General features: G+C 41.5%; 1 protein-coding gene across 4 annotated transcripts in view; it reads right to left on the bottom strand.

Moving 5' to 3' along the window:
• Positions 1–26,095, bottom strand: part of NELL1 (neural EGFL like 1) — an 865,453-nt gene that overhangs the window by 451,884 nt on the left and 387,474 nt on the right. For all 4 annotated transcript variants that reach the window (XM_068554539.1, XM_068554541.1, XM_068554540.1 and 1 more), the window contains one exon: positions 611–736. In XM_068554539.1, coding sequence (XP_068410640.1) covers positions 611–736 — 126 coding nt within the window. The remainder of the gene's footprint in view (positions 1–610; positions 737–26,095) is intronic.

The raw sequence follows: 26,095 nt of genomic DNA, 5'->3' as shown, positions 1-26,095 counted from the left end.
CAAACCAAATGCCCACCAAGCCAGCACTGCTCACACAGAGGCACTGACCACAACCCTTGGAGTTCCAGTTTGGTGCTGACAGCCCAGTGATAAAGGGAAGAAGAGGGACAAAACTGACAATAAGCATATGTCAGTGAAAAGTCTTGACTGGCTCCCATATAACCAATCCGTGCCCACCAGATACTCTTGCTCCTGCTTTAAATTTAACCTCTTGTCTTTCCCAACAAGAACAAAGTACATTTTCTCACATAAAAACACATTTCATCTTGATGGAAGGAGAATAGTTTGATACTTTTCTCATTTTGGAATTGATGTCTCTCTCTAAGTCCTTCAGTGTTACCATAGGCAACTGGGTCTTCAATTTCAAATCATATACCCATGCACGCATGCACACACACAGAGGCAGAAATACTAGGAGTGGAAATAAATTAGGCAGACAAAATTTCTCTTATGATCATTTCATTCCTAAAAGGTTGATGATAAGATAATGCAAGAGAAGAACTAGTTAGTTAAAAATAGTACTTAGTGTACTTAGAGCTAAATGTAATGACACAGATATGGCACAGAGAAGGACTGAATCAGAAAAGCAACATTGCTCCTTAATGCTCACCGGTACAAGAGAAGTCATCCACGCGAATGTATCCTGGGACACAGTCACAGCGATATAACCCAGGCAAGTTGACACACACAGTGTTGGCATGACAGTAATGCATCTTAGCCGCACACTCATCAATATCTGAAGGAGAAAAAAAAGAAGCAATATCACGGTTAGTCAAATGAATGAACCGGAATGTAATCATCTTACAATGAAATTAGAAAAAGCGAGTGCCCATTGAAGCCAAGAGAAAAAGCAAGATGCGTTAAACACAAAAGCTTAAGTGCAAATTCAGCTGATGCAGAAGATCCCATCTTAAACTGAAAATATTTCTAGAAAGATGCATGGTGGGACACAACAGTGAAGAACCTAAGTATGAAGACTGAATATGTTATTATTAATCTCTAACCAAGAAAGATACTTGATTTAAATGTCCAAAATCAAGGAGTTCTGTGTCCAGGCATTGATACCAATGAATATTTATTAGGTGTCCACTGTACATGGTGTTGCTTTTATCAGAGAGATCAAGGGAATCCAGGCCCTCTCTGCTTGTTTTTCTTACTAAGACATGCTTTACTCCATCTGTTACAAAATGATGGTGTAGCCACTTTCTCCCACGTTGTACTGTGAATACAGACTGCAGCTACTGTCTAATGCAAATTAATGTCTTTCATCCCTTAACCTGGAGATGCATCCCATGTCAAAGATTAATGGGCTGATTCAACAAAAAAGATCTTTTCTCTTTGGAATGGAGATCAGAGCACCACCTGCTTTCTCATAAAAAGTTCATGGTAAGAATTAAGATAACCTACAACCTTAAGTACAGAGTTTAGTCTCTTCTGGAGTTTATGTTTTCAAAAATGGCTTTACAGCAATCTACAGATCCAATGCAATCCCTATCAAACTACCAATGGCATTTTTCACAGAACTGGAACAAAAAAATTTCACATTTTGTATGGAAACACAAAAGACCCCGAAGAGCCAAAGCAATCTTGAGAAAGAAAAATGGAGCTGGAGGAATCAGGCTTCCAGACTTCAGACTATACTACAAAGCTACAGTCATCAAGACAGTATGGTACTGGCACAAAAACAGAAATATAGATCAATGGAACAGGATAGTAAGCCCAGAGATAAACCCAGGCACCTATGGTCAACTAATCTATGACGAAGGAGGTAAGGTTATACAATGGAGAAAAGACAGTCTCTTCAATAAGTGGTGCTGGGAAAATTGGACAGCTACCTGTAAAAGAATGACATTAGAACACTCCCTAACACCATACACAAAAATAAACTCAAAATGGATTAACGACCTAAATGTAAGGCCAGACACTATAAAACTCTTAGAGGAAAACATAGGCAGAACACTCTATGACATAAATCACAGTAAGATCTTTTGTGACCCACCTCCTAGAGAAATGGAAATGAAAACAAAAATAAACAAATGGGACCTAATGAAACTTAAAAGCTTTTGCACAGCAAAGGAAACCATAAACAAGACGAAAAGACAACCCTCAGAATGGAAGAAAATATTTGCAAATGAACCAACTGACAAAGGATTAATCTCCAAAATATACAAAGCAGCTCATGCAGCTCAATATCAAAAAAACAAACAACCCAATCCAAAAATGGGCAGAAGACCTAAATAGACATTTCTCCAAAGAATATATCAGATTGCCAACAAACACATGAAAGGATCCTCAACATCACTAATCATTAGAAAAATGCAAATCAAAACTGCAATGAGGTATCACCTCACACCAGTCAGAGTGGCCATCACCAAAACATCTACAAACAATAAATGCTGGAGAGGGTGTGGAGAAAAGGGAACCCTCTTGCACTGTTGGTGGGAATGTAAATTGATACAGCCACTATGGAGAACAGTACGGAGGTTCCTTAAAAAACTAAAAATAGAACTCCCATACGACCCAGCAATCCCACTACTGGGCATATACCCCGAGAAAACCATAATTCAAAAAGAGACATGCACCACAATGTTCATTGCAGCTCTATTTACAATAGCCAGGACACGGAAGCAACCTAAGTGTCCATCAACAGATGAATGGATAAAGAAGATGTGGCACATATATACGATGGAATATTACTCAGCTATAAAAAGAAATTTTGCTTTACAGAAGAGTGGATGTCATGAAAGTCAAGAGGAAAAATGTTTCGAGAAAGGAGTAATGGTCAGTTTTGTCACGTGATGCTGAGAAAGTTGAATAAGACAGAAGGAGAATTAACCACTGGATGTGGCAAGGAGTTCACTGCTGCCCTTGACCTGATAAGAGTAGTTTGGGAAAGTGGCTGGCAAAGCCTGACTGGAGTCAATTAAAGAAAGAATGAAAGATGAAGGAGACAGAAAAGAAAGGCAAACTTTTTGAGATATTTTGTCATCAAGAGAAGAAAAACTGAAGTAGTAGCTCTAGGGAGACTCGATGTTGAAAGACAGTCTTGTTTAAAGACTCTCTCGTGATGGAAAAGATCACAGTGAGTTTATACACCATTGGGAATGATTCAACACTAGTGAAGAAAATTGACGATATAGAAGAGAGAACAGATCTTTGCAGAAGCCAAGTCCTGGGGAGGCAAGAGGAGTTGTGTTCCAGGCCACAGATGGAGCAAGTCTCTTTGCAGAAGCCAAGTCCTGGGGAGGCAAGAGGAGTTGTGTTCCAGGCCACAGATGGAGCAAGTCATCTTTACAACAAGAATGAAACCAAGAGATAAGGGAAGAGATGGAGATAAGTTGGCATATTTGGTGGTGGAAAGATGAAGTAGTTCTCCTTTACTTGTTTTTTTATTTCCTCAGTGAAACGAGAAGAAAGAGAACTAGGAGAGGAAGGAGGTATTGGATGTTTAAGGAAAGGGGAAAAGGTATGAAATAATCATTTCGGAAAGAAGGAAAGAGAATTTACTAGAGAGTATATTAGGTGGCTGCAGAGGCATGTGTGATTTGTGGCCATAAATATTAAGTGAGAGCAGTCAGCATGGCCATGTGTTTTTTTCCTGTCCCATCCAGATATCTGGGGTAGGGGCAGGGTACTTGGAAAGTTAGGTGTACCCAGACATGAGTTTTTAAACAAACAGGATGGGTTAAAAGAGAAATAAGGGAACTGAGGTTGCAAAAAAAAGAGCTGATGAAAATGAGATGCCAAGGAACCTCAGCTATTAAGGACAGAAGTGAGGACAGTAAGAGGGATGTAGACGGTTGAAATGCACTGCCCAGATCTCTCCTCACAACTGAAGAACTTATTCCCCCAGCTGCCTGAAGTACCACCTGCTAATGACCTTCAGCTGTTAGCCTTTTAGGAAAACTGTCCTTGACTGAATCGAGCTGCCTTACCCTTAGTTACACTGCCATCCTGAGGACAACCTTCAATGGAGGCTGGTTCTCCTTTACCCCAACCCAAGATAAGTGTAAAGGACTATCCCAGGTTCAGAGAATTCATTGAGATGAGCTAAATCCACCCTCTGCCCAATCCTGTATCCTTCCCTTCCCCCACATATGTTCATCCCTACAGCACTCCCTAACAAACTTCCAGCACACCAGTCTCCATCTCAGAGTTTGCTTCCTAGGGAACCCTAACTGCAGCAGGAATCCTGATGGAGGCAAGGAACTATTCCAGTGAGAGTACTGGAGCGTGTGAGCTGGAAAGCTAGGAGATGGAGTTATAGAGTAATGTGCTTGACATTGAGATTTCAAAGGTGATTTAGTTATTGTTGATTACAAGGTCTTTCATATGACTATGTGAGAGTAGAAGAATCAATCATTGTAAGTGAGAGACTAGGACACCAAGAAAAGCCAGGTATAGGAGGGGGCTAACCAGCATTAGTACTGACTGTTCATCCAGTATTACCAGTTTTCCTCTTCCTGGGCACATAATACAACTGTACTTCCCCATCCTCTTCAAAGCTAAGCATGGCTATATGACAAAGCATGAATCTGAGCAGGGGCATACCACCTCGGGGTGGAAAGATTAAGGGCTAGCATCAGGCTTAACACATTTCCTTCTTCCTTTCTTGGAAAGTATGGGAGCACAGAGATGAAGTCTCTTTCAGCCTGGCTCCCTGAATGAGGAGCAGGTCACCAGACCAGCGTGATGGACACGTTTCATGACCTAGAAATATGCTTTTGTTAGTTTAAGCCCCTGAGCCTACTCTGACTAGTACAAAGAATGACCATGAGAAACATCTCAAAGAAGATCATTAAGCTTGATCTTGAAAGATGAACAGAAATTCAGCTTAGAGATTGGAGATGAGGAAACAGAAGGGAAACTACAGGGGCTAAACTTTTTGTCTTTGCAGAGTTAGAAAGGGAGAGGACCATTTAGTCTGTACATTCAAAGAACACCAGTTAGCCCTCTACTACACTTTGAGGCAGAGTGATGAACAAAACTCCATCATGGACCTCATAGCCTGGCAAGACACTGAGCAGAACTTATATGTTCTACCAATAATGTGAGATCATTTCATGGGGATTTGACCTAGTCTGAGAGGTTCAGAGAAGGATTCTCTATGGAAGTGATTGCTCATCCAAGACCTGAAATAGAAATGAAACAGGTGAAGGGGAGGGGAACAACATACCAGATAGAGAAGAATAAGAAGAATTCGTTAGAGGAGGGAACTTTGCCTATTTGAAGAGAAACTGGAAAGATGAGCTTGGGCCAGACCCTGCTGGGCCCTGGAGGCCACGTAAAGGAGCCTGGGCTTTAATCACGGTGGTGGCACAGTCCAATTTCTGTTTTTAAAATATCACTCGGCTGTAGTGAAGAGAATGGACTGGAGCAGGGCAAGCGGAAGGCTAAATCACACTGGTATTTTACTCACAGAGATGCGGCCACACTGAACTCATTCTGTACTGCTAGGATGCCCAGCCATTTTTTAAGAGGAGAAAATAGTCAGGACTCGCCTCAGAGGCAATTCAATCTTCCGCCCATGGGCCACAGCTGCCAACCAGGCTGCTGATGGCAATGACTGTTTCTCTGTCATGGACCCTTGTCAGCTCCTCCCAGAGAGAAACTCCTGGCTCATTTCCCTCAGGCCACTGCATAACTGCTGAGAGGCGACTGCCTCATCTAGATTTGAAGGAGTTACTTGGCTATAACAAGTTTATTTTGATTCAAACAGCCAAGCTATCTCCTTGTTTCATAGGATGCCAAGGCCCTGAGTAAAAATATTTTCAAAAATCAGAAAGGGGATGTTAGGAAACCCCAGAGAGAACTTCTCACACAGGTTTATCCAACCCTTGCTCTCTGCGATCCACCCAGGACCCCATGGCCACAAATCCCTGCCACTCTGCTGATGCGCCTTTGAGTTGGTTTTGTTTTCAATTCATACCATTGGTAATTCCAGCCCTTGCATATCTAATAATGCTCCGGTATCAGTCCAGAAAGAGGAAGAATCAAAGTAAGGCAGAAAAGTTGACAAATGTACCAGAAAATTAAACTATCACAATCTTATCTTTGTTGCTTAACTTCTATCACACAAACAGCAAATATAAAAATCCTGGTAAAAATGATGGTAGGGAGAGAAAAAGTGTTTAGAGTCATCGGTTAGGTCCCTTGAGACAAGAGGATGGAAGAAAGTAAGGAACTGACAATTCCCCTAGTTTCAGGATGGGGACTGGGGATGGAGGGGAGACACATCTGCCTAAGAAAGATTGCCTCTCCGTCCTCAGGGAAAGGCACAACCCTGGAGACAGTTCCAAGAGGATTCAAGAGTGCTTCACAAGCAAGTCTGGTTATGCAGAGAATCAAAACAGAATTAACATCTTCAGAGAGCTGGGATATCCTGAGAAAATCTTAATAGCAAACAACTGAGATTTTTCAAAACGAGCCTAGGACAAATGCTTTTTGTGCACAGACAAAAGATCCTAAAAGGTTATGAATAGTTACCAAAAAAAAAAAAAAAGAAAAAGAAACAAACAGAACTCCCCAATTAAAGAATGAACTGATGCTCAGAAAGAGAAACTGAACGAGCCCAAAGCAATGAGGGTTTTTTTTCTTTTTTTAATATATATTTATTTATTTATTTTTGGCTGCGTTGTGTCTTCGTTGCTGCATGTGGGCTTTCTCTAGTTGCAGCGAGCGGGGGCTACTCTTTGATGCGGTGCACGGGCTTCTCATTGCAGTGCCTTCTCTTTGTTGCAGAGCATGGGCTCTAGGCACGCAGGCTTCAGTAGTTGTGAGATGCAGGCTCAGTAGTTGTGGCTCGCGGGCTCTAGAGTGCAGGCTCACTAGTTGCGGCGCACGGGCTTAGTTGCTCCACGGCAGGCATGTGGGATCTTCCCGGACCAGGGCTCGAACCCGTGTCCCCTGCACTGTCAGGTGATTCTTAACCACTGCACCACCAGGGAAGTCCTACAATGAGGTTTTTAAATATAAGCCTGAAAAGCCATCTGACTTTTGCCCGGGTGGTGATGGTGCTTTGCCTAAAGCAGATCCCTCTCTCAAGCAGTGGTCCTTTCCAGTCTGATATTTACCCAAAAGCCAGAAGGCAAGAAGAGACAATGTCTGAGACTGAACTTCAAAGGAGAAGTTGAACACACTCAAGGCCAGCCTCAATCTAAAGGTTTGGATCAGTCTAGCAAGAATTTCTAAGAACCACAGTTAAGCTGACTACCAGAAGGATGAATGGATAAACATTTTAAAACACATCATTAAGCACAGTATGATACCAAAATGAATAAGAGGCTAACAGTTGCTAACCTCAAAAGGTAAAACTAGGAACAGCCCCTAGCACCTGGTTAATACCCAGTAGCTGTCATTTCGACATATGAGACACTATGCTAGGTACCCCACAGGTAGCATCTCGTCACCCCATTTATTCCACTTGACTACTTACTATAGGAGATAGATACCCCCATGTCAAGATGAGGAAACCGAGGCTCAGAGATTATTAGATCACTTGTCCAAGGCATAAAGTCAGTAAGCCTAAGACCCTGGGTTTGAATCCACAGTCTCACTTCAAAGTTGGCATTGTTTTCACTGGGCCAGTTCTAGCCCTCCGTAACTTTTCAATCCTGTGACTATGTTACACATGGCTGATGCTATCACAAAGTGTATGGAAACAGGCAGATCTCCAACTACTAGGTCCATGTGCAATACTGTTCATGACTTTTGTTTTGTATTACACTCTCTGTTAAAATAGTAAAGCTGTACTGTGCATCACCGCTTCTGTGGCTCTTTTACATTAAACCCTAACACTTTCAAACTTTAGACTCCAGAGATCCAGGACCCCAAAACAGGTGATAGCATTCTGCTCTGAGCTGGAACCCTTGATACAACCTTAACTCAGGATGCTTAAGACTACTGAAGGCCCCTTGTAGGATTAGAAACTAGTGACAAAGGGGCCTGGGTCTTTTATTAAATATTGTTAGAGAAACATCTATAAACCCCACTGCAGTATATATCAGCTGGAGTATAATGGGGCTCAAATTGTGATTCCTTCTTAGAGATTGCTTGTCACCTTTGAAATATCAGTGCTTGTCCTCTGTTGGTCTTCTGGGGTAATAAAAATACATAATTTATGTCCCTTCCCAGGAAAATAAAGTAGTTTGTTTTCATTTTAAGAAGGTATACCTATGGACTTCCAAATGAAATCTGATGTGGCATAATGATTCTTCACATATCACCAGCCTCCACCTGCCTAAGACTGTTCGGAACAAACAGAGCTGAATCTGGCATCGTCGTCATTAAATTAGAGTGTAGACCTTGGGTAGCAAAGATAGAAGCAAATGCAAAGAATTCTCTAAATAAAACAGTGTGATCTACTCAGACTTGTTACATAAGAGTTTCCTAGAAAAAGGCAGCCCAGATAGGGTTGGGTGCAGAGGGTGGGGCGAGGGGGAGTAGGGGGAGGAGTTATGCCCCACTCCCTGTGCACATTTAAAAAAGAAACAGAGTGAAGAAAATCAATATTTATTGAGACTGTGCTCTGTGCCTAGAACTGTGTGCATCTCATTTCATTATCCCCAACCATCCAATGGGCTGCCATCAGAAACGACATGGAGAGCACCTACAATTTCACCCCAAGTTTCTGTGACTTCAAGAGCACACTTCTTCCACTCTGTTGGACACGAGCACTAGATTGACAGTCAAGAGTCAAGCTCTATTCTTGCTCTTTCTATTAGGTAACACTAGCACTGGGCACTTCTCTAGACATCGGTCTTCCCATTTATAAAATGGTGAGTTGGACCAGAGAGCATCTAAAGACTTCCCTGGTTCTAAAGTTCTTGACACATTCAGGTGTTTCTGTCCTCACAATTCATCATAAACCCTGCCTCTGAAGCATTATATTCTGGGCCACCACCTTTCATCCTGTTTCAATGAGCTTGAAGATGTTCCAGATGTCTTTTCCAAGACACAAGTCCTGGAAAATACTACTAAGGTGACCTGAACCTTCACACTGTTCCCTGATACCTATTTCAACTGAGTTGGCATCTCCCCAGAAAATGAAGAACAGCCAGGACTAGCAACAGACATTCAAACAAAAGCACAGCTCGGGACAAGTCCTCCAAGGACTAGTAAGATAACTTGCAGAGCAATTCTACCTGACTTTAATTTCCTGACTTTTCAGAAATCATGAGTTATAAAAACACGGTGGCACTGGGATTGATATTAGAACTGTCAATACTCTCCCAACTGTGTCACACTGGATATTTTGTAAAGTGAGGGCCTCTATGGTCTCTGATTTGAACTTATAAAAATCCAGTGAAGCAGACAAGGTATGAATTATTATGACCTTTTTCAGATGAGAAAATAAAGACCTAGAGAAGAATTCTGACTTGCCCAAAGGTACACAGATAATCAGTGAGCTGGTAACAGAATCAAGGTCTTCTAACTCTGGAGTTAGTGCTTTATCCAATGTTCCGTGCTTCTCTATAATTATTGTTTTCTTCCTAAAGCAAGGGGAGAGAAATTAAATGCCTATGGAATCTAGAAATATAAACCAAATGCCAACAGAAGCCAGGTAGAAGATATGCGTGCAAAATATGCCCCTTCCCCCAAATAAATAAGGTATATATTATTTTTCCTAAAATATAAATCAATCCCTCCCTCCCTACCTTTCTCTCCCTTCCCTCCCTCACTCTATCAATCTCTCTCAATCGTTTTCATTTCTCTACTTCCAAGAACAAAGAAATGGTTCTCTCTTACAAGGTAAAAAACACTGTGCAAGGCGAATAATACATGGAAAATTACACTAAACCTCAGTGGCAGAAAGACAGTGGAAGAATTTGAACTGTTATCTTCACTTTACAGATAAGAAACTAGGGCCATAGGAATGGACAGTTAATTGCCTAAGGTCCCATAGCCAGGCGGTGTACCTGGACTGCCAGGATGTGAATTCAGGCAGCTTGGTTCCAGAGTTTGTACTCATCACTCTGTAGTATTGCCTCCCAGGAACTGTGGGCTAGATCGCTGATCTTTCTAGAGAAGTTACATACCCTAGTATTAATTTAACTTTTTAAAATAGTGGCTCCATTTTTTTTCAAATATTTTGAACCAAGCAAAACACATCTGCCTATCAGATTCAACCCACAAATGTCTGTGCCTTGAAGCATGTTATCACAAGGAATTTTGGGGGGCAGGGGGGGTGTAAGAGAGAGGGGTGGGAAGAGAGAGAGAGAGAGGAAGGAGGAGGGTGGAAGGGAGGATGGAAATGGGCAAGGAAGGAAGGAGGAGGAGAAGGGAGGGAGGGAGGGAGGGGAAGGGAGAGAACATGACAGGAAGTAAAGAGAATATAGGAAGGCAAAGAAAAGAGAAAGTAAGACAAGAAAAGAGAAGAGAAGAGAAAAATAAGACAATCTAGGGAGCTTCCTATATAACGTCTATGGACTGAATTGTGTTCCTCCAGCAAATTATGTTTATACACTAACCTCCAATGTGATGTCATTTGGAGATGGGGCGCTTGTGGGGTAATTAGGATTAGATAAGGTCATGAGAGTGGTGCCCTCCTGATGAGATCAGTGCCCTTTTAAGAAGAGACACGAAAGAGCATACTCTCTCTCTGCCACGTGAGGACACAGGGAGAAAGAAGCAATCTGCAAGTCAGGAAGAGAGCCCTCACCAGAACCCAACCCTGCTGGCACCCTAATCTCAGACTTCCAGCCTCCAGAACTGTGAGTAAATTTCCATTGTTTAAGCCACCCAGTCGATGGCACTTTGTTATGACAGCTCCAACTGACTAATACAATAACCCTTTAAATTTCTCTGTTGCCTGGTGAGATGAATTTTTACATCATATTCTAAGATATGTGTCAAACAAACATGTCATCTGCCAGATCAAATATTTGCAGATTAAAAATTCAAATAACCTTTTGGTCATCCCATGCATAGTAAAGAAGTCTTCTCAAACAAGGTTAAATACATCATAAGGTAGAAGTTAGATTGTTGGATTTTCTGACATTTTAAAAGTATTTCCCATATATAGCTATGTCAGATATTTGCAAATTCATGCTAAGATGTTTTTTTCCCCCTGCTGGGCTCAATTTCAGAATTAAATACTGTCATAAAGTAACATCTCTTTGTGCCACTGAGAATCACAGCACACCGATTTTTAGCTGACATCGGAAGAGCACTGTAAGATACCTCTCTATGATTTTTTTTTTTTTTCTCCCAGGCTGGTATTTCTGACCTTGGAGAGTATCCACAAACTGATGCTGAGCGTCTGCAAGGAAAGAAGCACACTGAGTGAAAGGTGACTCATTCAGCTTTAGCTGTAGGCTGTGCTGCAGCCTACGTGAATCTATTAATATCTGAACCCTACTTCAGCCAACGGTACCAACAAAACCAGTGAGCGCTTCCAGAAAGATCCAAGATTTCCTCCTGAGTTATGAGTCAGTTGGAAATGTGGAAGCTATGATGGTCTCCTGCCTTCCCTACCCCTGGGAAAGGAAATTCAAGAGCTATTAAGAGACTGCTGAATTCCAGAGGCAGTAACGATTCCAAAGGTCAGTGAGATGTGGTCCTTGTATTCTGGCTTTTATACTAAGTGAAAAAAGCCAGGTCATACAGAACCAGTCCTAATCCAGTAAAGAGGCAGTCACCTGAACATGAACAAAGTTCTACCGGAACAAGAAGTGGCTAATTCCATCAAAAACTACTGAGGAAGGTTTCACCCAAAAGATGTTTGTTGTGAGTCTTGAGAAGGCAAGAAGAAGGCTTCATAAAATGTTGATGGCCTTCCCTTATCACTTTGATTGGGCAGCAATTCTTCTTTTTCCCCCAGCTTTATTAAGACATAATTGACATATAACATTGCAGAAGCTTAAGGTATACAATGTGTAAATTTGATACACTTATTGTTGCAAAATGATCACCACCATTGCCTTGGCTGACAGCTCCATCAGGTCACATAATTACCATTTCTTTTTGGTGGTGAGAAGACTTAAGACCTACTTTCTTAGCAACTTTCAAATACATAATACATTATTGTTCATTATAATCACCATGCTGTACATTAGATCCCAAGAACGTATTCATCTTATAACTAAGAAGTTTGTACTCTTTGACCATCAAAAGATGAATGAAAAAAGATGTGAGATATACAAGACACACACACACACACACAATGGAATATCATTTAGCCATAGGAAGGAAGTCCTACCATTTGCAACAACATGGATGAACCTTGGGAGTATTATGCTAAGTGAAATAAGCACTTCTCTCTCAGACAGAGAAAGACAAATACCGTAAGATACCACTTATATGTGGGATCTAAAAAAGCCAAACTCATAGAAATTACTAAACTGGTGATTACCAGGGGCTGGGAGTTGGGAAAAATGGAGAGATGTTGGGCAGCTATTCTTTTGCTTTACAAAGATACACAAAAGTTAGCCAAGAGTGAATGAGATGGGAGACTCCAGTACCACCAGCCAAGCATCTACATCCTCTTTATCTCTGGTTGCACTATTCTTTCTATAGGTAGCATTTATTGATCACTACTTTGTGCCATAGTTATAAAGCACTTTGCATGTATTAACCCATTTCATCCTCACAAGTACCATATAGATAGGTATATATTAATATTTTTATTTTATTTTATGGAGGCACAAAAAGTTAAACAGCTGGAAGGTGACCTCAGAGAATTTGAACCTTGGTATCTACTCTATTCTGCCTCTCTACAAAGCCACCTTAGCTTCCCCTTCCTCATATCCACTTTCCTCGGTTAATTAAATAGCAATTTCCTGTAGCCACAATTTGTCAAATTATTTATTCACCACTTTTCCCATGCAGTCAAAATAAAGTGCACAGAGGTTTCAGTCTTTTAAAAATAAATGATTTGGTGCCAGAGGTTTATATCTGATTCACTACAGCATCAAATTAACCAGTGATTAAATACCAGGCTCTGAATTACACAAACAGGCGCCTGTGGACCTATGGGCAGTTCGTTAATGAACACAACCGGGTTTCAATAAAACCAGTCCTTGTCTTCCAGCACCTGTATGAAGAATGATGATCAGCTGAATGTCCTCAGGAAGGACAGCTACTTCTCTGTGCCTTTCCCCATATGAAGAGATTCCTTAGATGAAACAATCTTCTTGAATTGAAATCAACATTATTCCCAACTCCAAATTTTTACACATCTGACTGAATCCATCTTATCTAATATGAAAGCCAAAACCATAAAGCATTTAAAGTGGTCCTTAAAATTCACCAAGTCCAGACTCCTATGAAAAGTGATTGTTGAAAAAATTTAAAAATAAATTAAGAGAAATGAGAAAAAAACCCACAGAATAATGACTCATAACCCACTTTCCTCTAAAAACACAATTCAAAAGTACAATGGAAAACACCCTTCAAAAGGAGGAAAATGGAATAGAATCAGGTTTTCATACAATCCACTGGTCTTGAACTACTTTTAAATAGAAGAACCGTTTAAAAAATAATAATAGTTAACGTTTGTGTAGCATTTACCAAGTACCAGGTACTGGCCTACATTTATTAACTAATTTAATTCTCATAATAACCCTTTGAAGTAGGTTTTTCATAATTTCAAGCCTATAGATGAGGAAATTGAGGCATGGGAGACTAAGCAACTTGCCCAAGGTCACCCAACAAGGAGGGGGCAGAGCTAGAACTTGAGTCCAGGCAGACCTGGCTCCCAAGGTAGTACTTTAATCTTCACACCGTCACTCTCTACCGGGTTCTTGGGGGAGAGAAAAAATCTTAGCTATTTTTAAAAGTTTGTGATTCTCCAAAGGGCCACAGCACAGGAGCAGATATATAGTATATCTCTGGTATTAAATCTTCATGAAATATGGCAGCCACTAGGCACACATGGCAATTGAACACTGGAAATGGGCTAGCCTGAATTGAGATCAGCTGTTAGTATAAAATGTATGCTGGATTTCAAAGACGTGGTATGAAAAAATAACTGTACAATGTCTCAATAATTTTTATTTTGACCGCTTGTTGAAATGGTAATATTTTAGGTATTGGGTTGAATAAAATCTATTAAAATTTAAAAAAAAAAAATTTTTTTTCATGAGAAAACGATAAGGAAAAAAATGTCAAAAAGACACCTTAGGGGGCTGACAATGAAAAAAACACTTAAGACACATTGCTCTATACTGAAGTAACTCCATTTGGAATAACATCTAACTTGGAAGCTCAATATAAAAAACAGAATTAAACCCTACATCAAATTTAAAAGCTTCTATACGGCAAAGGAGACCATCGACAAAATGAAAAGGCCACCTACTGAACGGGAGAAAATATTTGCAAATCATATATCTGATAAGGGCATAATATGCAAAATATACAAGAACTCATACAATTCAATAGAGAAAAGTCAAACAATCTGATTAAAACACAGAAGACCTGAATAGACATTTTTCCAAAGAAGACGTATAAATGGCCAAGAGTCCCATGAAAGGTACTCAACATCCCTAATCATCAGGGAAACGCAAATTAAAACCACACTGAGCTATCACCTCACACCTGTCAGAATGGCTTTCATCCAAAACACAAGAAAAAACAAGTGTTGGTGAGGGTGTGGAGGAAAGGAAACCCTTGTGCACTGTTATTTAGAATGTAAATTGGTGCAGCCACTGTGGAAAACAGTATGGAGGTTCCTTTAAAAATTACAAATAGAACTACCACATGATCCAGCAATTCCACATCTGGGTATTTATCCAAAGGAAATAAAATCACCATCTCAAAAAGGTATACACACCCCTATGTTTACTGAAGCATTATTTACAATAGCCAAGACATGGAAACAAGTGTCCACCAATGGATAAAAGGATAAAGAAAATGTGAAATATATAGATTTAGATATAGATGTAGATATAGATATATACATACATACACACACACACACAATGGAATATTATTCAGCCATAAAAAAGTAGAAAACCTTGCCATATGTGACAAAAGGGATGGGGGACCTCGAGGGCATTATGCTAAGTGCAGTGAGACAGAGAAGGAAAATACCATATGATCTCATTTACATGTGGAATCTGAAAAAAAAAAAATCCGAACTCATAGAACAGATTGATGGTTGCCAGTGGTGAGGGGGCGGACAAAATGGGTGAAAGGGGTCAAACTTCTGGTCGTAAGACAGGTAAGTCATGGAGATGGAACGCACAACATGGTTAGTATAGCTAACAACATTGTCTTGTTAAAAAGAAAAGATTTAAGCAGAGCTGCTAAGGTAAAGAAGAGGAGCAAGCATATGGTTGGGATGAAGGAAAAAAAGAACCATCCACCTTTTAGCTGTGGCGAGTAACACTGCAATGAACACTGGTGTACAAATATATGCTCAAGCACCTGCTTTCAACACCTCTGGGTATAGATCTAGGACTGGAATTGTGGGCCTATCTGGTAATTTTATGCTTGGATTTTGAAGAACCACTGAACTGTTTTACTGCCCCAAACTGTTATGGCTGCACCAAGATGAGGGGTTTGCAGGGGCTGGGAGGCGGGAAGGATGAGAAGTCAGGGCTTAATGGTTACAGGGTTTCTGTTGGGTGATGAGTAAGTTTCATAAATAGAGAGTGGTGATGGTTGCACAACACTGTGAATGTAATTCATGCCATGGGATTGTACACCAAAAAATGGCTAAAATGTCAAATGTTAGGTCAAATGAAATGTTAAATAAAATTTAACACACAATTTGTAAAATAATGTAATAGGTCAAGCACCACTGGTTTGAACACTTTACATCAGTGAATTGTATGGTATGGGAATTATACCTCAATAAAGCTGTTTGAAAAGGGGGCAAGGGGGACAATCCCAAACCTGTATTTCTCCTTTCTCAGGGGGACAAAAACAGGTAAGCCCCTTTGCAGCTGAATGTCACAGAGCTAGAAAGAAAAATATGTGGCCCATCTCAGTTCAAAACCCAGCTTCGCTACCAATGAGTGTTATTCTGGGCAAGTTACAGAATATCTCTGAACTGGGTTTCCACGTCTGAGGAGCACAGTATCCTCATGCAGAGTCAAAGAGACAGTGTGCATGACACACATGTGCACCTGGACAGTGTCTTGGGCCTCCACAATGTCTTTGGCTGCCTCTTCTCACTTTTCGGCTTCAAAGGCAGCCATTCTTTTTTTTTTTTTTTAACATCTTTATTAGAGTATAATTGCTTTACAATGGTGTGTTAGTTTCTGCTTTATAACAAAGTGAATCAGCTATACATATACATATGTTCCCATATTTCTTCCCTCTTGCGTCTCCCTCCCTCCCGCCCTCCCTATCCCACCCCTCTAGGTGGTCACAAAGCACCGAGCTGATCTCCCTGTGCTATGCGGTTGCTTCCCACTAGCTATCTATTTTACGTTTGGTAGTGTATATATGTCCATGCCACTCTCTCACTTTGTCACAACTTACCCTTCCCCCTCCCCATATCCTCAAGTCCATTCTCTAGTAGGTCTGTGTCTTTATTCCCGTCTTACCACTAGGTACTTCATGACTTTTTTTTTTTCTTAGATTCCATATATATGTGTTAGCGTACGGTATTTGTTTTTCTCTTTCTGACTTACTTCACTCTGTATGACAGACTCTAGGTCCATCCACCTCACTACAGATAGCTCAATTTCGTTTCTTTTTATGGCTGAGTAATATTCTATTGTATATATGTGCCACATCTTCTTTATCCATTCATCTGTTGATGAACACTTAGGTTGCTTCCATGTCCTGGCTATTGTAAATAGAGCTGCAATGAACATTGTGGTACATGACTCTTTTTGAATTATGGTTTTCTCAGGGTATATGCCCAGTAGTGGGGTTGCTGCCAGGCTGCCAGGCCTGGCTCTCCTCTCTAGCCGGCCTTGGGGGACCCAAGCCAAAGGGAGCAGGCTTCTCAAGTTAGTGTCCTCTGCCCGTCAGTGACTCCTCCACAGAGCCAGTCAATGCCCCTTGACTTGTTCCTTCAAAGATGAGAAGAGGCGGTCACTCTCCTCCTCCTCGTCCCGCGGCTCCCCATTCCCCATCCCCATCAGTGACAGCAGGGCTGCCACCCCCCGCTCAGGCTAACTCACTTTCCTTTTCCTCCTGAGGGTAGCTGCCATTCCTGGGACTACATGATGGCACGGCCAGTCGATCTGTTGAGGGTGTGTGCGTGCGTGTGTGTGTTCTGTAATGTCTTTGTCCAATAAAGTGTGAAAAATTAAAATGCCTAAGTTTAAAAACTCAGAATTTATGCCTTTTGAGTTGAAACCTCATTTGAGGGCAGCAGATTCTTAATTTAAAAAAAGCCTGATAACAAAGATGAATTGGTCTTCCTACCTTAGGAAAATGAACTTAATCTTAGAAAAATAAAATTTAAATACCAATAATAATAATAATAATAATAATGGCATTTCGGTGAGGTTAAAAAATGCTGAGATCCCTCCTTTTAGATATACATTGAGGTCTAATTCAAAGATATGCCTGAGAGTTGCAAACAAATTTTAGAATTTTAAAATATACCCCCCACTCCACAGAATAAAGAGAGAAAAAGAGGCAGACAAAGCCGGGGGTGGGGTGGAGGTGGAGATGGAATTGGGAGGCATTGATTATCAGATGCTCATCTAAAAACATTTTCTGGGGAGAAAAGCTGGAGGAAGAAAAGAGGGCCAGAACTCAGTCAATGGCAGACCCATCCTCTTCGGGGTCTTATACACCTCAGCCCGTGGAGCACCTAATTCAAGGTAAAGATGCTTTTACCAAGTGGTACAACCAGGGCTCTCTTAAAAAGCCACATTAAAAATTACTATTGATCTTTCCAAGGATTGCAGCACTATTTCGGGTTGGGGGGACGGGGTGGGGCGGGTGTTTTCTCTGCGGGTTCCTGAGGGTGAAAGTGCTTACCTGGGCCCGAGCCTGGCCCTGGGATGCTCGCTCTGCCTTCAGGAGTGCAACGGGCCAGGAGCTCTGATGGCTGGCGTGGTGACAGAGGTGAGGCCAGCTTGGCCAGGGCGTCCACAGTGAATAAGGGGAGACCGAGGCATAAACAAAGAAGGACACTGAGGTTGAAGCCACTTTGGAGGGAATACCCATGGAACAGCCGCAAGGAGGTAATGAGCAATTCTATCCAGCAAAGGGCGTGACGGGAACCATCATACAAGAGATGTTCACACAATTGATAAGGGAGAAGGTAAGAAATGGGAAGGCCAGGAATTCCTGCAAGAAGGATTACCAGAGGAAAGGCCCAGGGCGTGAAGGAGACACATCTGTGAACATGACTTCACAGAACTGAAAGGTCATGAAGGAACCAGACAGAACTAAGGAAAGTGGGAGGAAGGTGAGCGTAGGTCAAAGCCAGGCCTTGAACGTCACGCTCAGGGGTCTCCACTTCAGTTCTGAGTTAAAAGGTTTATACGGACCACATGGAAACACAAGCTGCTTGAGGATAGCAATTTTTTGAACACGAGGAGTTGACAAATATTTTTGTTTCATTCTTAAAGAAAATATTAATGAGGTGTATATACACCTATTGAGTGCAGTGATTTTTGACTACTTAGTTCATTGTTGTAGATCTGTAAATGAATGAATCAAGAGAATTATTAAAGTGTTTTAATCTAGAGAATAACACGATCACTGATGCATTTTTAAAAGATCGTTCTGGAAATGCACGGAGGGTGGATCTGGCAGGAGAGCGCTGGTGACCACGTTAAGAACAGCACCAGTAGAATGAGGGTAGAAGTCTGGCTGCAGTGGGTGGATAAGTGGAGAGAGAGTGTGCACGAGCTTGCAGCTGAAAGATTATACCCAGGGACAGGAGTTGATGAATTTAGGGACAGAGCAACGAAGTGACGGCAAGGTCAAGAGCTTAATGAAGTGGTGTGGGAGCGAAGGCGACTGTGCTCCCAAAGATAAAAGTCTTCAAGGCAAGTCTTTTGCCAAGAATGAGGGCACAGCTCAGCGTGGAGATGAAGCCTGAGCAGCCAGGTACCAAAGGCCTCCGTGAGTGAGGGGGAGTGGCCAGGAGATGTGTCACTGACGGCAGCTAGAAGGGACAGCAGGTGTCAAAAGCAGATGGCTGAGACTTCAAAATAGAAAAGGTTTTGTTATGAGGAAGAAAGAAATTACTCTAGATGCAGCAAAGCTATCTTTGGAGAAGCCAGTGTCCCCTCTGGCCTCCAAGGTACATGAGGTTCTGAAGAAAATGCAGTCTCCGCTCAGAGAGCCGTAGGAGAGCTGTATTCTGAGAGGAATTCAAGGAGGCTGAGAGATGGAGGGACATTATTCTGCAGAGTCTGAGGACGTGGGGGCATTTGTTTACAAGGCAACAAGGGCTCCAGAGAACACAGTGCAATGGGAGGAAAAAGACCAGACAGAAAGAAGAATCAGCTCAAAGGACACACAAAATAGGACTGGAGGTAGGGTCTAGAGGACAAGCGATCGGAAGACCTGGCAGTTCATGCAGTGAGTAAAGATGATGGAGATGGGCGGCGGCGTGGCTCCAGCAAGCCCGGGGGATGATCTTAGGCAACGTCAAAAGCCTGATGACGTTGCTCAGTCGAAAAGTACATCCTTTGCTGGGGACCAGATTGAATGCCAGAGAGTTCTTTGGGGCCAAGGAAGAGGCAGAACTAGTGGAGACTGCATCATGATGGCTAAAGAAACCCCCAAGAGGATTCTGCCCAAGTGGTAAAAGATGGCATTTGTGGGTTACAGGGATAACCACCACGGTTTGTCATCTGGGGTCTTGAGCTGGGGCTCTGCCTACAGTGGTGTGATGCCGGTGCTGCTGCTTTGAACGGGCTCATGAGAGATGACTGTGTCCGTATCTTCCCAAAGCCACAGTCAGGTCTTCACATCGGCTGCTTAGTGGTTATCGTTAAAGCATGGAAATAAACAATCGCTACAAATCAGGCCCCCTGCTCCCTGAACCAACATTAAACATTGACCAGCACACCACTGCCTGCCTTGCCCTTGTTCCTGTAACTCATGAGAAACAACATTCAGGCCTCAGATTCCAAGCTGCCTCTTCTCTACTCTGATCTCACCAGGCCACCCTCAAGAGAACTGCCCACCTGCCTAGACTTCTACAGTGAGTCTGTTTCTAGTTCCACCTTCACTTTTAGGTACTCTCACACTAGACCTACCCCTGGGTCTCCCAAGCCCCAAGCCCTCCCACTGACTGCCCACCACCATGCTCTCCAGCTATCAGGTCTTGGCATGATAAATATTAATAGTAAACAAGTAGATTTGAATGTAGATTCTCCTCTTGTACCTTGCTGTGTGACCTTTCCTACAAAATGGCTATTTTATAGAAATACCCACATTGGATTGTTTTTAAGGATTGATCAAGTATGTAAATTGCCTGGAGTTGTGCCTGAAATGCATAAGGGCCTCAATTTTTCCCCATTCTCTCTAAGGAGGAGATATCATCATCATCATTATTATTATTATCGGAATACACAGTACTTCTGTGGGCCAGACACTCTTCTAAGCTCTTTACATGTATTTAAAATTTAAAAAGCAATTTAAAAAGCAATCGGTACAGGACCTGCACACTTGGAAGGGAGCTGTGAAAGAGGAAAGGGTCCCTCACCCTGGGAATCCCCTTCACCAGCTGGGAGATCAGGCAGAACAGACAGGGAACTTCAGAGGCTCAGAGGAGAGTGCAGCAGCTGGCTTACAGCAGACAGGGCAGAGAGAGACGAGCATAGACACTCCTGGCCACCTCCCCGCACTCCCCAGCCCAAGACACATGTACGCTGGTACATGTGGGAGCCAGGCGCTGAAGGTAGGGCTTCAGCCGACAGACCCAGGGAGAGGACTGGGGTTGGCCGTGCAGAGAGAGCCCAAAGGGACAGGAGTGTGGTCTGGCCACACTGGGAGTGTGTGCAGAACAGAGCCAGGTTCCACCATAGAAGCCCTGTTGTTAACGCACAAGTAAAAGGAGGTGCAGGGCCACCTCTAGGACCTCTGGGAGCCACAAGCACCAGTGGATTACCCACACGCAAAAGCAGGGCTGAAATCTGAGCCAAGTTCCACGGCTGTGTGACTTTGGCGGATTTACATGGCTGGTGGCTTTGGATTCATGCGGCTGGTGGCTTTGTAAGTGCAGTTTCTGTCGGACATCCAAGCAGATTACTGGCTTTCCCGCGGCTGAGGCAGGTCCAACATTAGCAGGGGCCATAAGAGAATACTATGAACAATTACATGCCAACGAACTGGACAACCTCAAAGAAATGGACAAATTCCTAGAAGCATACAACCCACCACAACTGATTCAAGAAGAAACAGATAATTTGAACAGACTGATCACTAGAAGTGAAATAGAATCTGTAATAAAAAAATTAAAAAAAAACAAAACCTCCCTGCAAACAAAAGTCCAGGACTGGATGGCTTCACTGGGGAATTCTACCAAACATACAAAGAACAACTTACACCAATCCTTCTCAAACTCTTCCAAAAGATTAAAGAGGAAGGAACACTTTTCAAGTCATTCTATGAAGCTGTCATCACCCTAATAACAAAACCAGACAAAGACAGTACCAAAAAAGAAAATTACAGCATAACCCCAATGAACATGGATGCAAAAATCCTCAATGAAATGATAGTAGACTGAATTCAAAAAGACACTAAAAGAATCATACATCATGATCAAGTGGGATTATTCCCAGGGAGGCAAGAATGGATCAACATCTACAAAATCAACATGATACGCCACATTAACAAAATGAAGGATAAAAATCATATGATCATCTCAACAGAGCAGAAAAAGCATTTGACAAAATCCAACATCCGTTTACGATAAAAACTTTCAACAAAGTGGGTATAGAGAAGGGGTCCCCAGCTCCTAGAACTGGTCCTCAGCCTGTTAGGAACCAGGCTGCACAGCAGGAGGTGAGCTGCGGGCAAGAGAGTGAAGCTTCATCTGCTGCTCCCCATCGCTCCCCATCGCTCACATTACCGCCTGAACCATCCCCTACCCCATTCCGTGGAAAAATTGTCTTCCACGAAACTGGTGCCAAAAGTTTGGGGACCGCTGGTATAGAGGATATGTAACTCAACATAACAAAGCCCATATGTGACAAGCCCACAGCTAACATCATACTCAACAGTGAAAAGCTAAAAGCTTTACCTCTAAGATCAGGAAAAAAACAAGGATGCCCACTCTCACCACTTTTATTCAGCATAGTACTGGATGTCCTAGTCAGAGCAATTAGGAAAGAAAAAGCATCCAAATTGGAAAGGAAGAAGTAAAACTGTCACTATTTGTGAACAACATGATTTTATATAAAGAGAAAACCCTGAAGACTCCACCAAAACACTTTAGAGCTCATTAATGAGTTCAATAAAGTTGTGAGGTACAAAATAATACATAAAAATAAGTTGTGTTTCTATACACTAAGAAAGAATCATCAGAAAGAGAAATTAAGAAAACAAGCCCATTTACAATTGCATAAAAAAATAACAAAATAGGGCTTCCCTGGTGGCGCAGTGGTTGAGAATCTGCCTGCCAATGCAGGGGACACGGGTTCGAGCCCTGGTCTGGGAAGATCCCACATGCCACGGAGCAACTGGGCCCGTGAGCCACAACTACTGAGCCTGCGCGTCTGGAGCCTGTGCTCTGCAACAAGAGAGGCCGCGACAGTGAGAGGCCCGCACACCGCGATGAAGAGTGGCCCCCGCTCCCCGCAACTAGAGAAAGCCCTTGCACAGAAACGAAGACCCAACACAGCCAAAAATAAAATATAAATAAATTAATTAATTAAAAAAAAAAAAACCTATGAATAAATTTAACCAAGGAGGTGAAAGACCTGAACACTGAAAACTATAAGACACTGATAAAAGAAATTGAAGACAACACAAATAAATGAAAAAATATTCTATGCTCATGGATTAATTTATATTACTTAATTTATTAATATTAATGTATTGATTTATATTAATATTATTAAACTATCCATATTACCCAAAGCAATCTACAGATTCAATGCAATACCTATCAAAACTCCAATGGCATTTTCCACAGAAATAGAACAAATAATTCTAAAATTTGTATGGAACCTCAAAAATTTCCAAATACCCAAAGCAACCTGGAGAAAGAAGAACAAAGCTGGAGGCATCATGCTCCCTGATTTGAAACTATATTACAAAGCTACAGTAATCAAGAGAGAGTGGGGGGTGGGGGGAAGTGTGTTACTGGCATAAAATCAGACATACAGATCAATAGAACAGAAAAACGAATCCAGAAATAAACCCACACATATATTATTAACTAATTGTGGATAAAGGAGGGAAGATTATACAATGGGAAAAGGACAGCCTCATCAATAAATGGTGTTGGGAAACAGGACAGCCACATGCAAAATAATGAAACTAGACTACTCTCTTACACCATATGCAAAAATTAACTCGAACTGTACTAAAGACTTGAATGTAAGACCTGAAACCATAAAATTCCTAGAAGAAAACACAGGCAGTAAGCTCCTTGACATCAATCTTGGCAAATTTTTTTTTTTTAATTGAATCTGACTCCGAAAGCAAAAGCAAAACTACATCAAACTGTGCTTCTGCACAGCAAAGGAAACCAACAACATGAAAAAGCAACCTACCAAATGGGGGCAAATATTTGCAAATCATATATCCTATAAGGAGTTAATATCCATAACATATAAAGAACTGGTACAACTCAATAACAAAGAAACAAACAATCCAATTTAAAAAATAGGCTATAAGATCTGAATAGACATTTTTCCATAGAAGACATACAGATGGCCAACAGGCACAATGGAAGATGCTCAACATCACTAATTATCAGGAAAGTGCAAATCAAAACCACAATGAGATATCACCTCACACCTGTCAGAATGGCTACTGTCCAAAAGACAAGAAATGCTAAGTGTTGGCAAGGATGTGGAGAAAAGGGAACCCTTGTGCACTGTGGATGGGATTGTAAATTGGTGCAGTGTTAGAAAACAGTACGGAGGTCCCTCAAAATATTAAAAATAGAATGACCACATGATCCAGCAATTCCACTTCTGGGTACATATCTGAAGAAAATGAAAACACTATCTCAAAAAGATATCTGGGGCTTCCCTGGTGGCGCAGTGGTTGAGAATCTGCCTGCCAATGCAGGGGACACGGGTTCGAGCCCTGGTCTGGGAAGATCCCACATGCCATGGAGCAACTGGGCCCGTGAGCCACAATTACTGAGCCTGCGCGTCTGGAGCCTGTGCTCCGCAACAAGAGAGGCCGCGATGGTGAGAGGCCCACGCACCGCGATGAAGAGTGGTCCCCACTTGCCGCAACTAGAGAAAGCCCTCGCACAGAAACGAAGGCTCAACACAGTCATAAATAAATAAATAAATAAAAGAACGTGAATTTCTAAAAAAAAAATCTTAAAAAAAAAGATATCTGTACCCCGATGTTCATTGCAGCACTATATACAAGAGCCAAGATATGGAAACAACCTAAATCCATCAGTGGATGAATGGATAAAGAAGACGTGGGGGATATGTGTGTATATATCACATATACATACATACATATGCACAGTGGCATGCTACTTGGCCATAAAAAGAATAAAATCTTGCCATTTACAACAAGAATGGACCTTGAGAGCACAGTTGGCCTTGAACAAACAGGGGTTAATCTGTATATAACTTATAGTTGGTCTTCCATTTTCATGGTTCCTCTGCATCTGTGGATTCAACTATGTAGTTCTGTAGTATTAATTATTGAAATATATCCAGTATAAGTGGACCCACGCAGTTCAAGTCTATCTTGTTCATGGGTCAATTGTATTATGAAGTAAAATAAGTCAGACAAAAACAAATACCATATTATTTCACTTATATATGGAATCTAAAAAACAAAACAAACGAACAAAGAAGACAAAACTCATAGATATGGAGAACAGACTGGTGATTGCCAGGGGGGAGGAGAGTTGGGGTGGGTGGGCAAAATGGGTGAAGGGGGTCAAGAGACACAAACTTCCAGTTATAAAATAAATTTAAGTCTCGGGGATGTCATTTACAGCCTGGTGACTATAGTTAATAATATTGCATTGCATATTTGAAAGTTGATAAAAAAATAAATCTTAGTTCTCATCAGAAGAAAAAATAATCTTGTCACTTTGCGTAGTGATGGATGGTAACTCGAGTTATTGTAGTGATCATTTCACAGTGTATACAAATAACAAATCATTACGTTGTACACCTGAAATACAATATGTCAATTATACCTTGATTTTAAAAATGTCCTCTAAAATTTGAACATAGATTATCACCCACTCCTATCCATGCTCCTGTGCATTTGCTATCAGCTTCAGAAATAACCTCATTTATTTACTAAGTCCCCTTTCTCACATACCTGGGTTATTTAAACCAGAGTTAAATGAAGGTCAGTTTTCAACTAGCTAGAAATTCCTCTACGTATATTTTATAATGTCAAGAAAATGTTCTGAGGTCTTTAGCTAAGCTTTTTAAATATTGGGGTAAAATCTATTGAGTAACATAATATATTTCCAAGCTCCAGAAGAGGTCTTTAGAGAAGAGGGTATTTCTTGGTGAGAGGATATTCAGCCACAAATGAACTGCCTGACACTGGCTGAGGTAAAATACCTATGTGTCATGTAAAAACAGCTACAGTTTACTGAACACCTATTATGTGCTGGGAAATGTGCATTCATTAGCTTTAACCTACATGATTCTTCAAGGCATTAATTTTCCACTCTATAGAGAAGGAAATTAAGGTTTTGAAAAGTTAATTAAGTTTCCTAAGATCATGTGACTCACAAGTGGCAGAGCCAGGGTTGAAATCTATTTTATTTTGAAGCTCCAACTTTTTCAAAATATGATGCTCATAAAGAGATTGTACCTGATCATAAGACAATTAGTTAGGAGTGAGCATATTATAACATGTTCTTCCTACCAGAGCCAATACATCCTCTATCTGAGTGAATCTCTGTCATTTGTCCCCCAAGGAGCTGGAGGCTTTGCCTCACATCCAAATCCCATCTAACAAAAATGATCCTCCATCAGACATACTCATAATGATATTCGTTAAGGTCCATCTAAAAATAAATCCATTTCTTTTGCAAGTAATCAGACCA

This window comes from Eschrichtius robustus, chromosome 11, assembly GCF_028021215.1.
Source record: "Eschrichtius robustus isolate mEscRob2 chromosome 11, mEscRob2.pri, whole genome shotgun sequence".
NCBI lineage: Eukaryota > Metazoa > Chordata > Mammalia > Artiodactyla > Eschrichtiidae > Eschrichtius > Eschrichtius robustus.
This window is presented reverse-complemented; position numbering and strand designations above follow the sequence as displayed.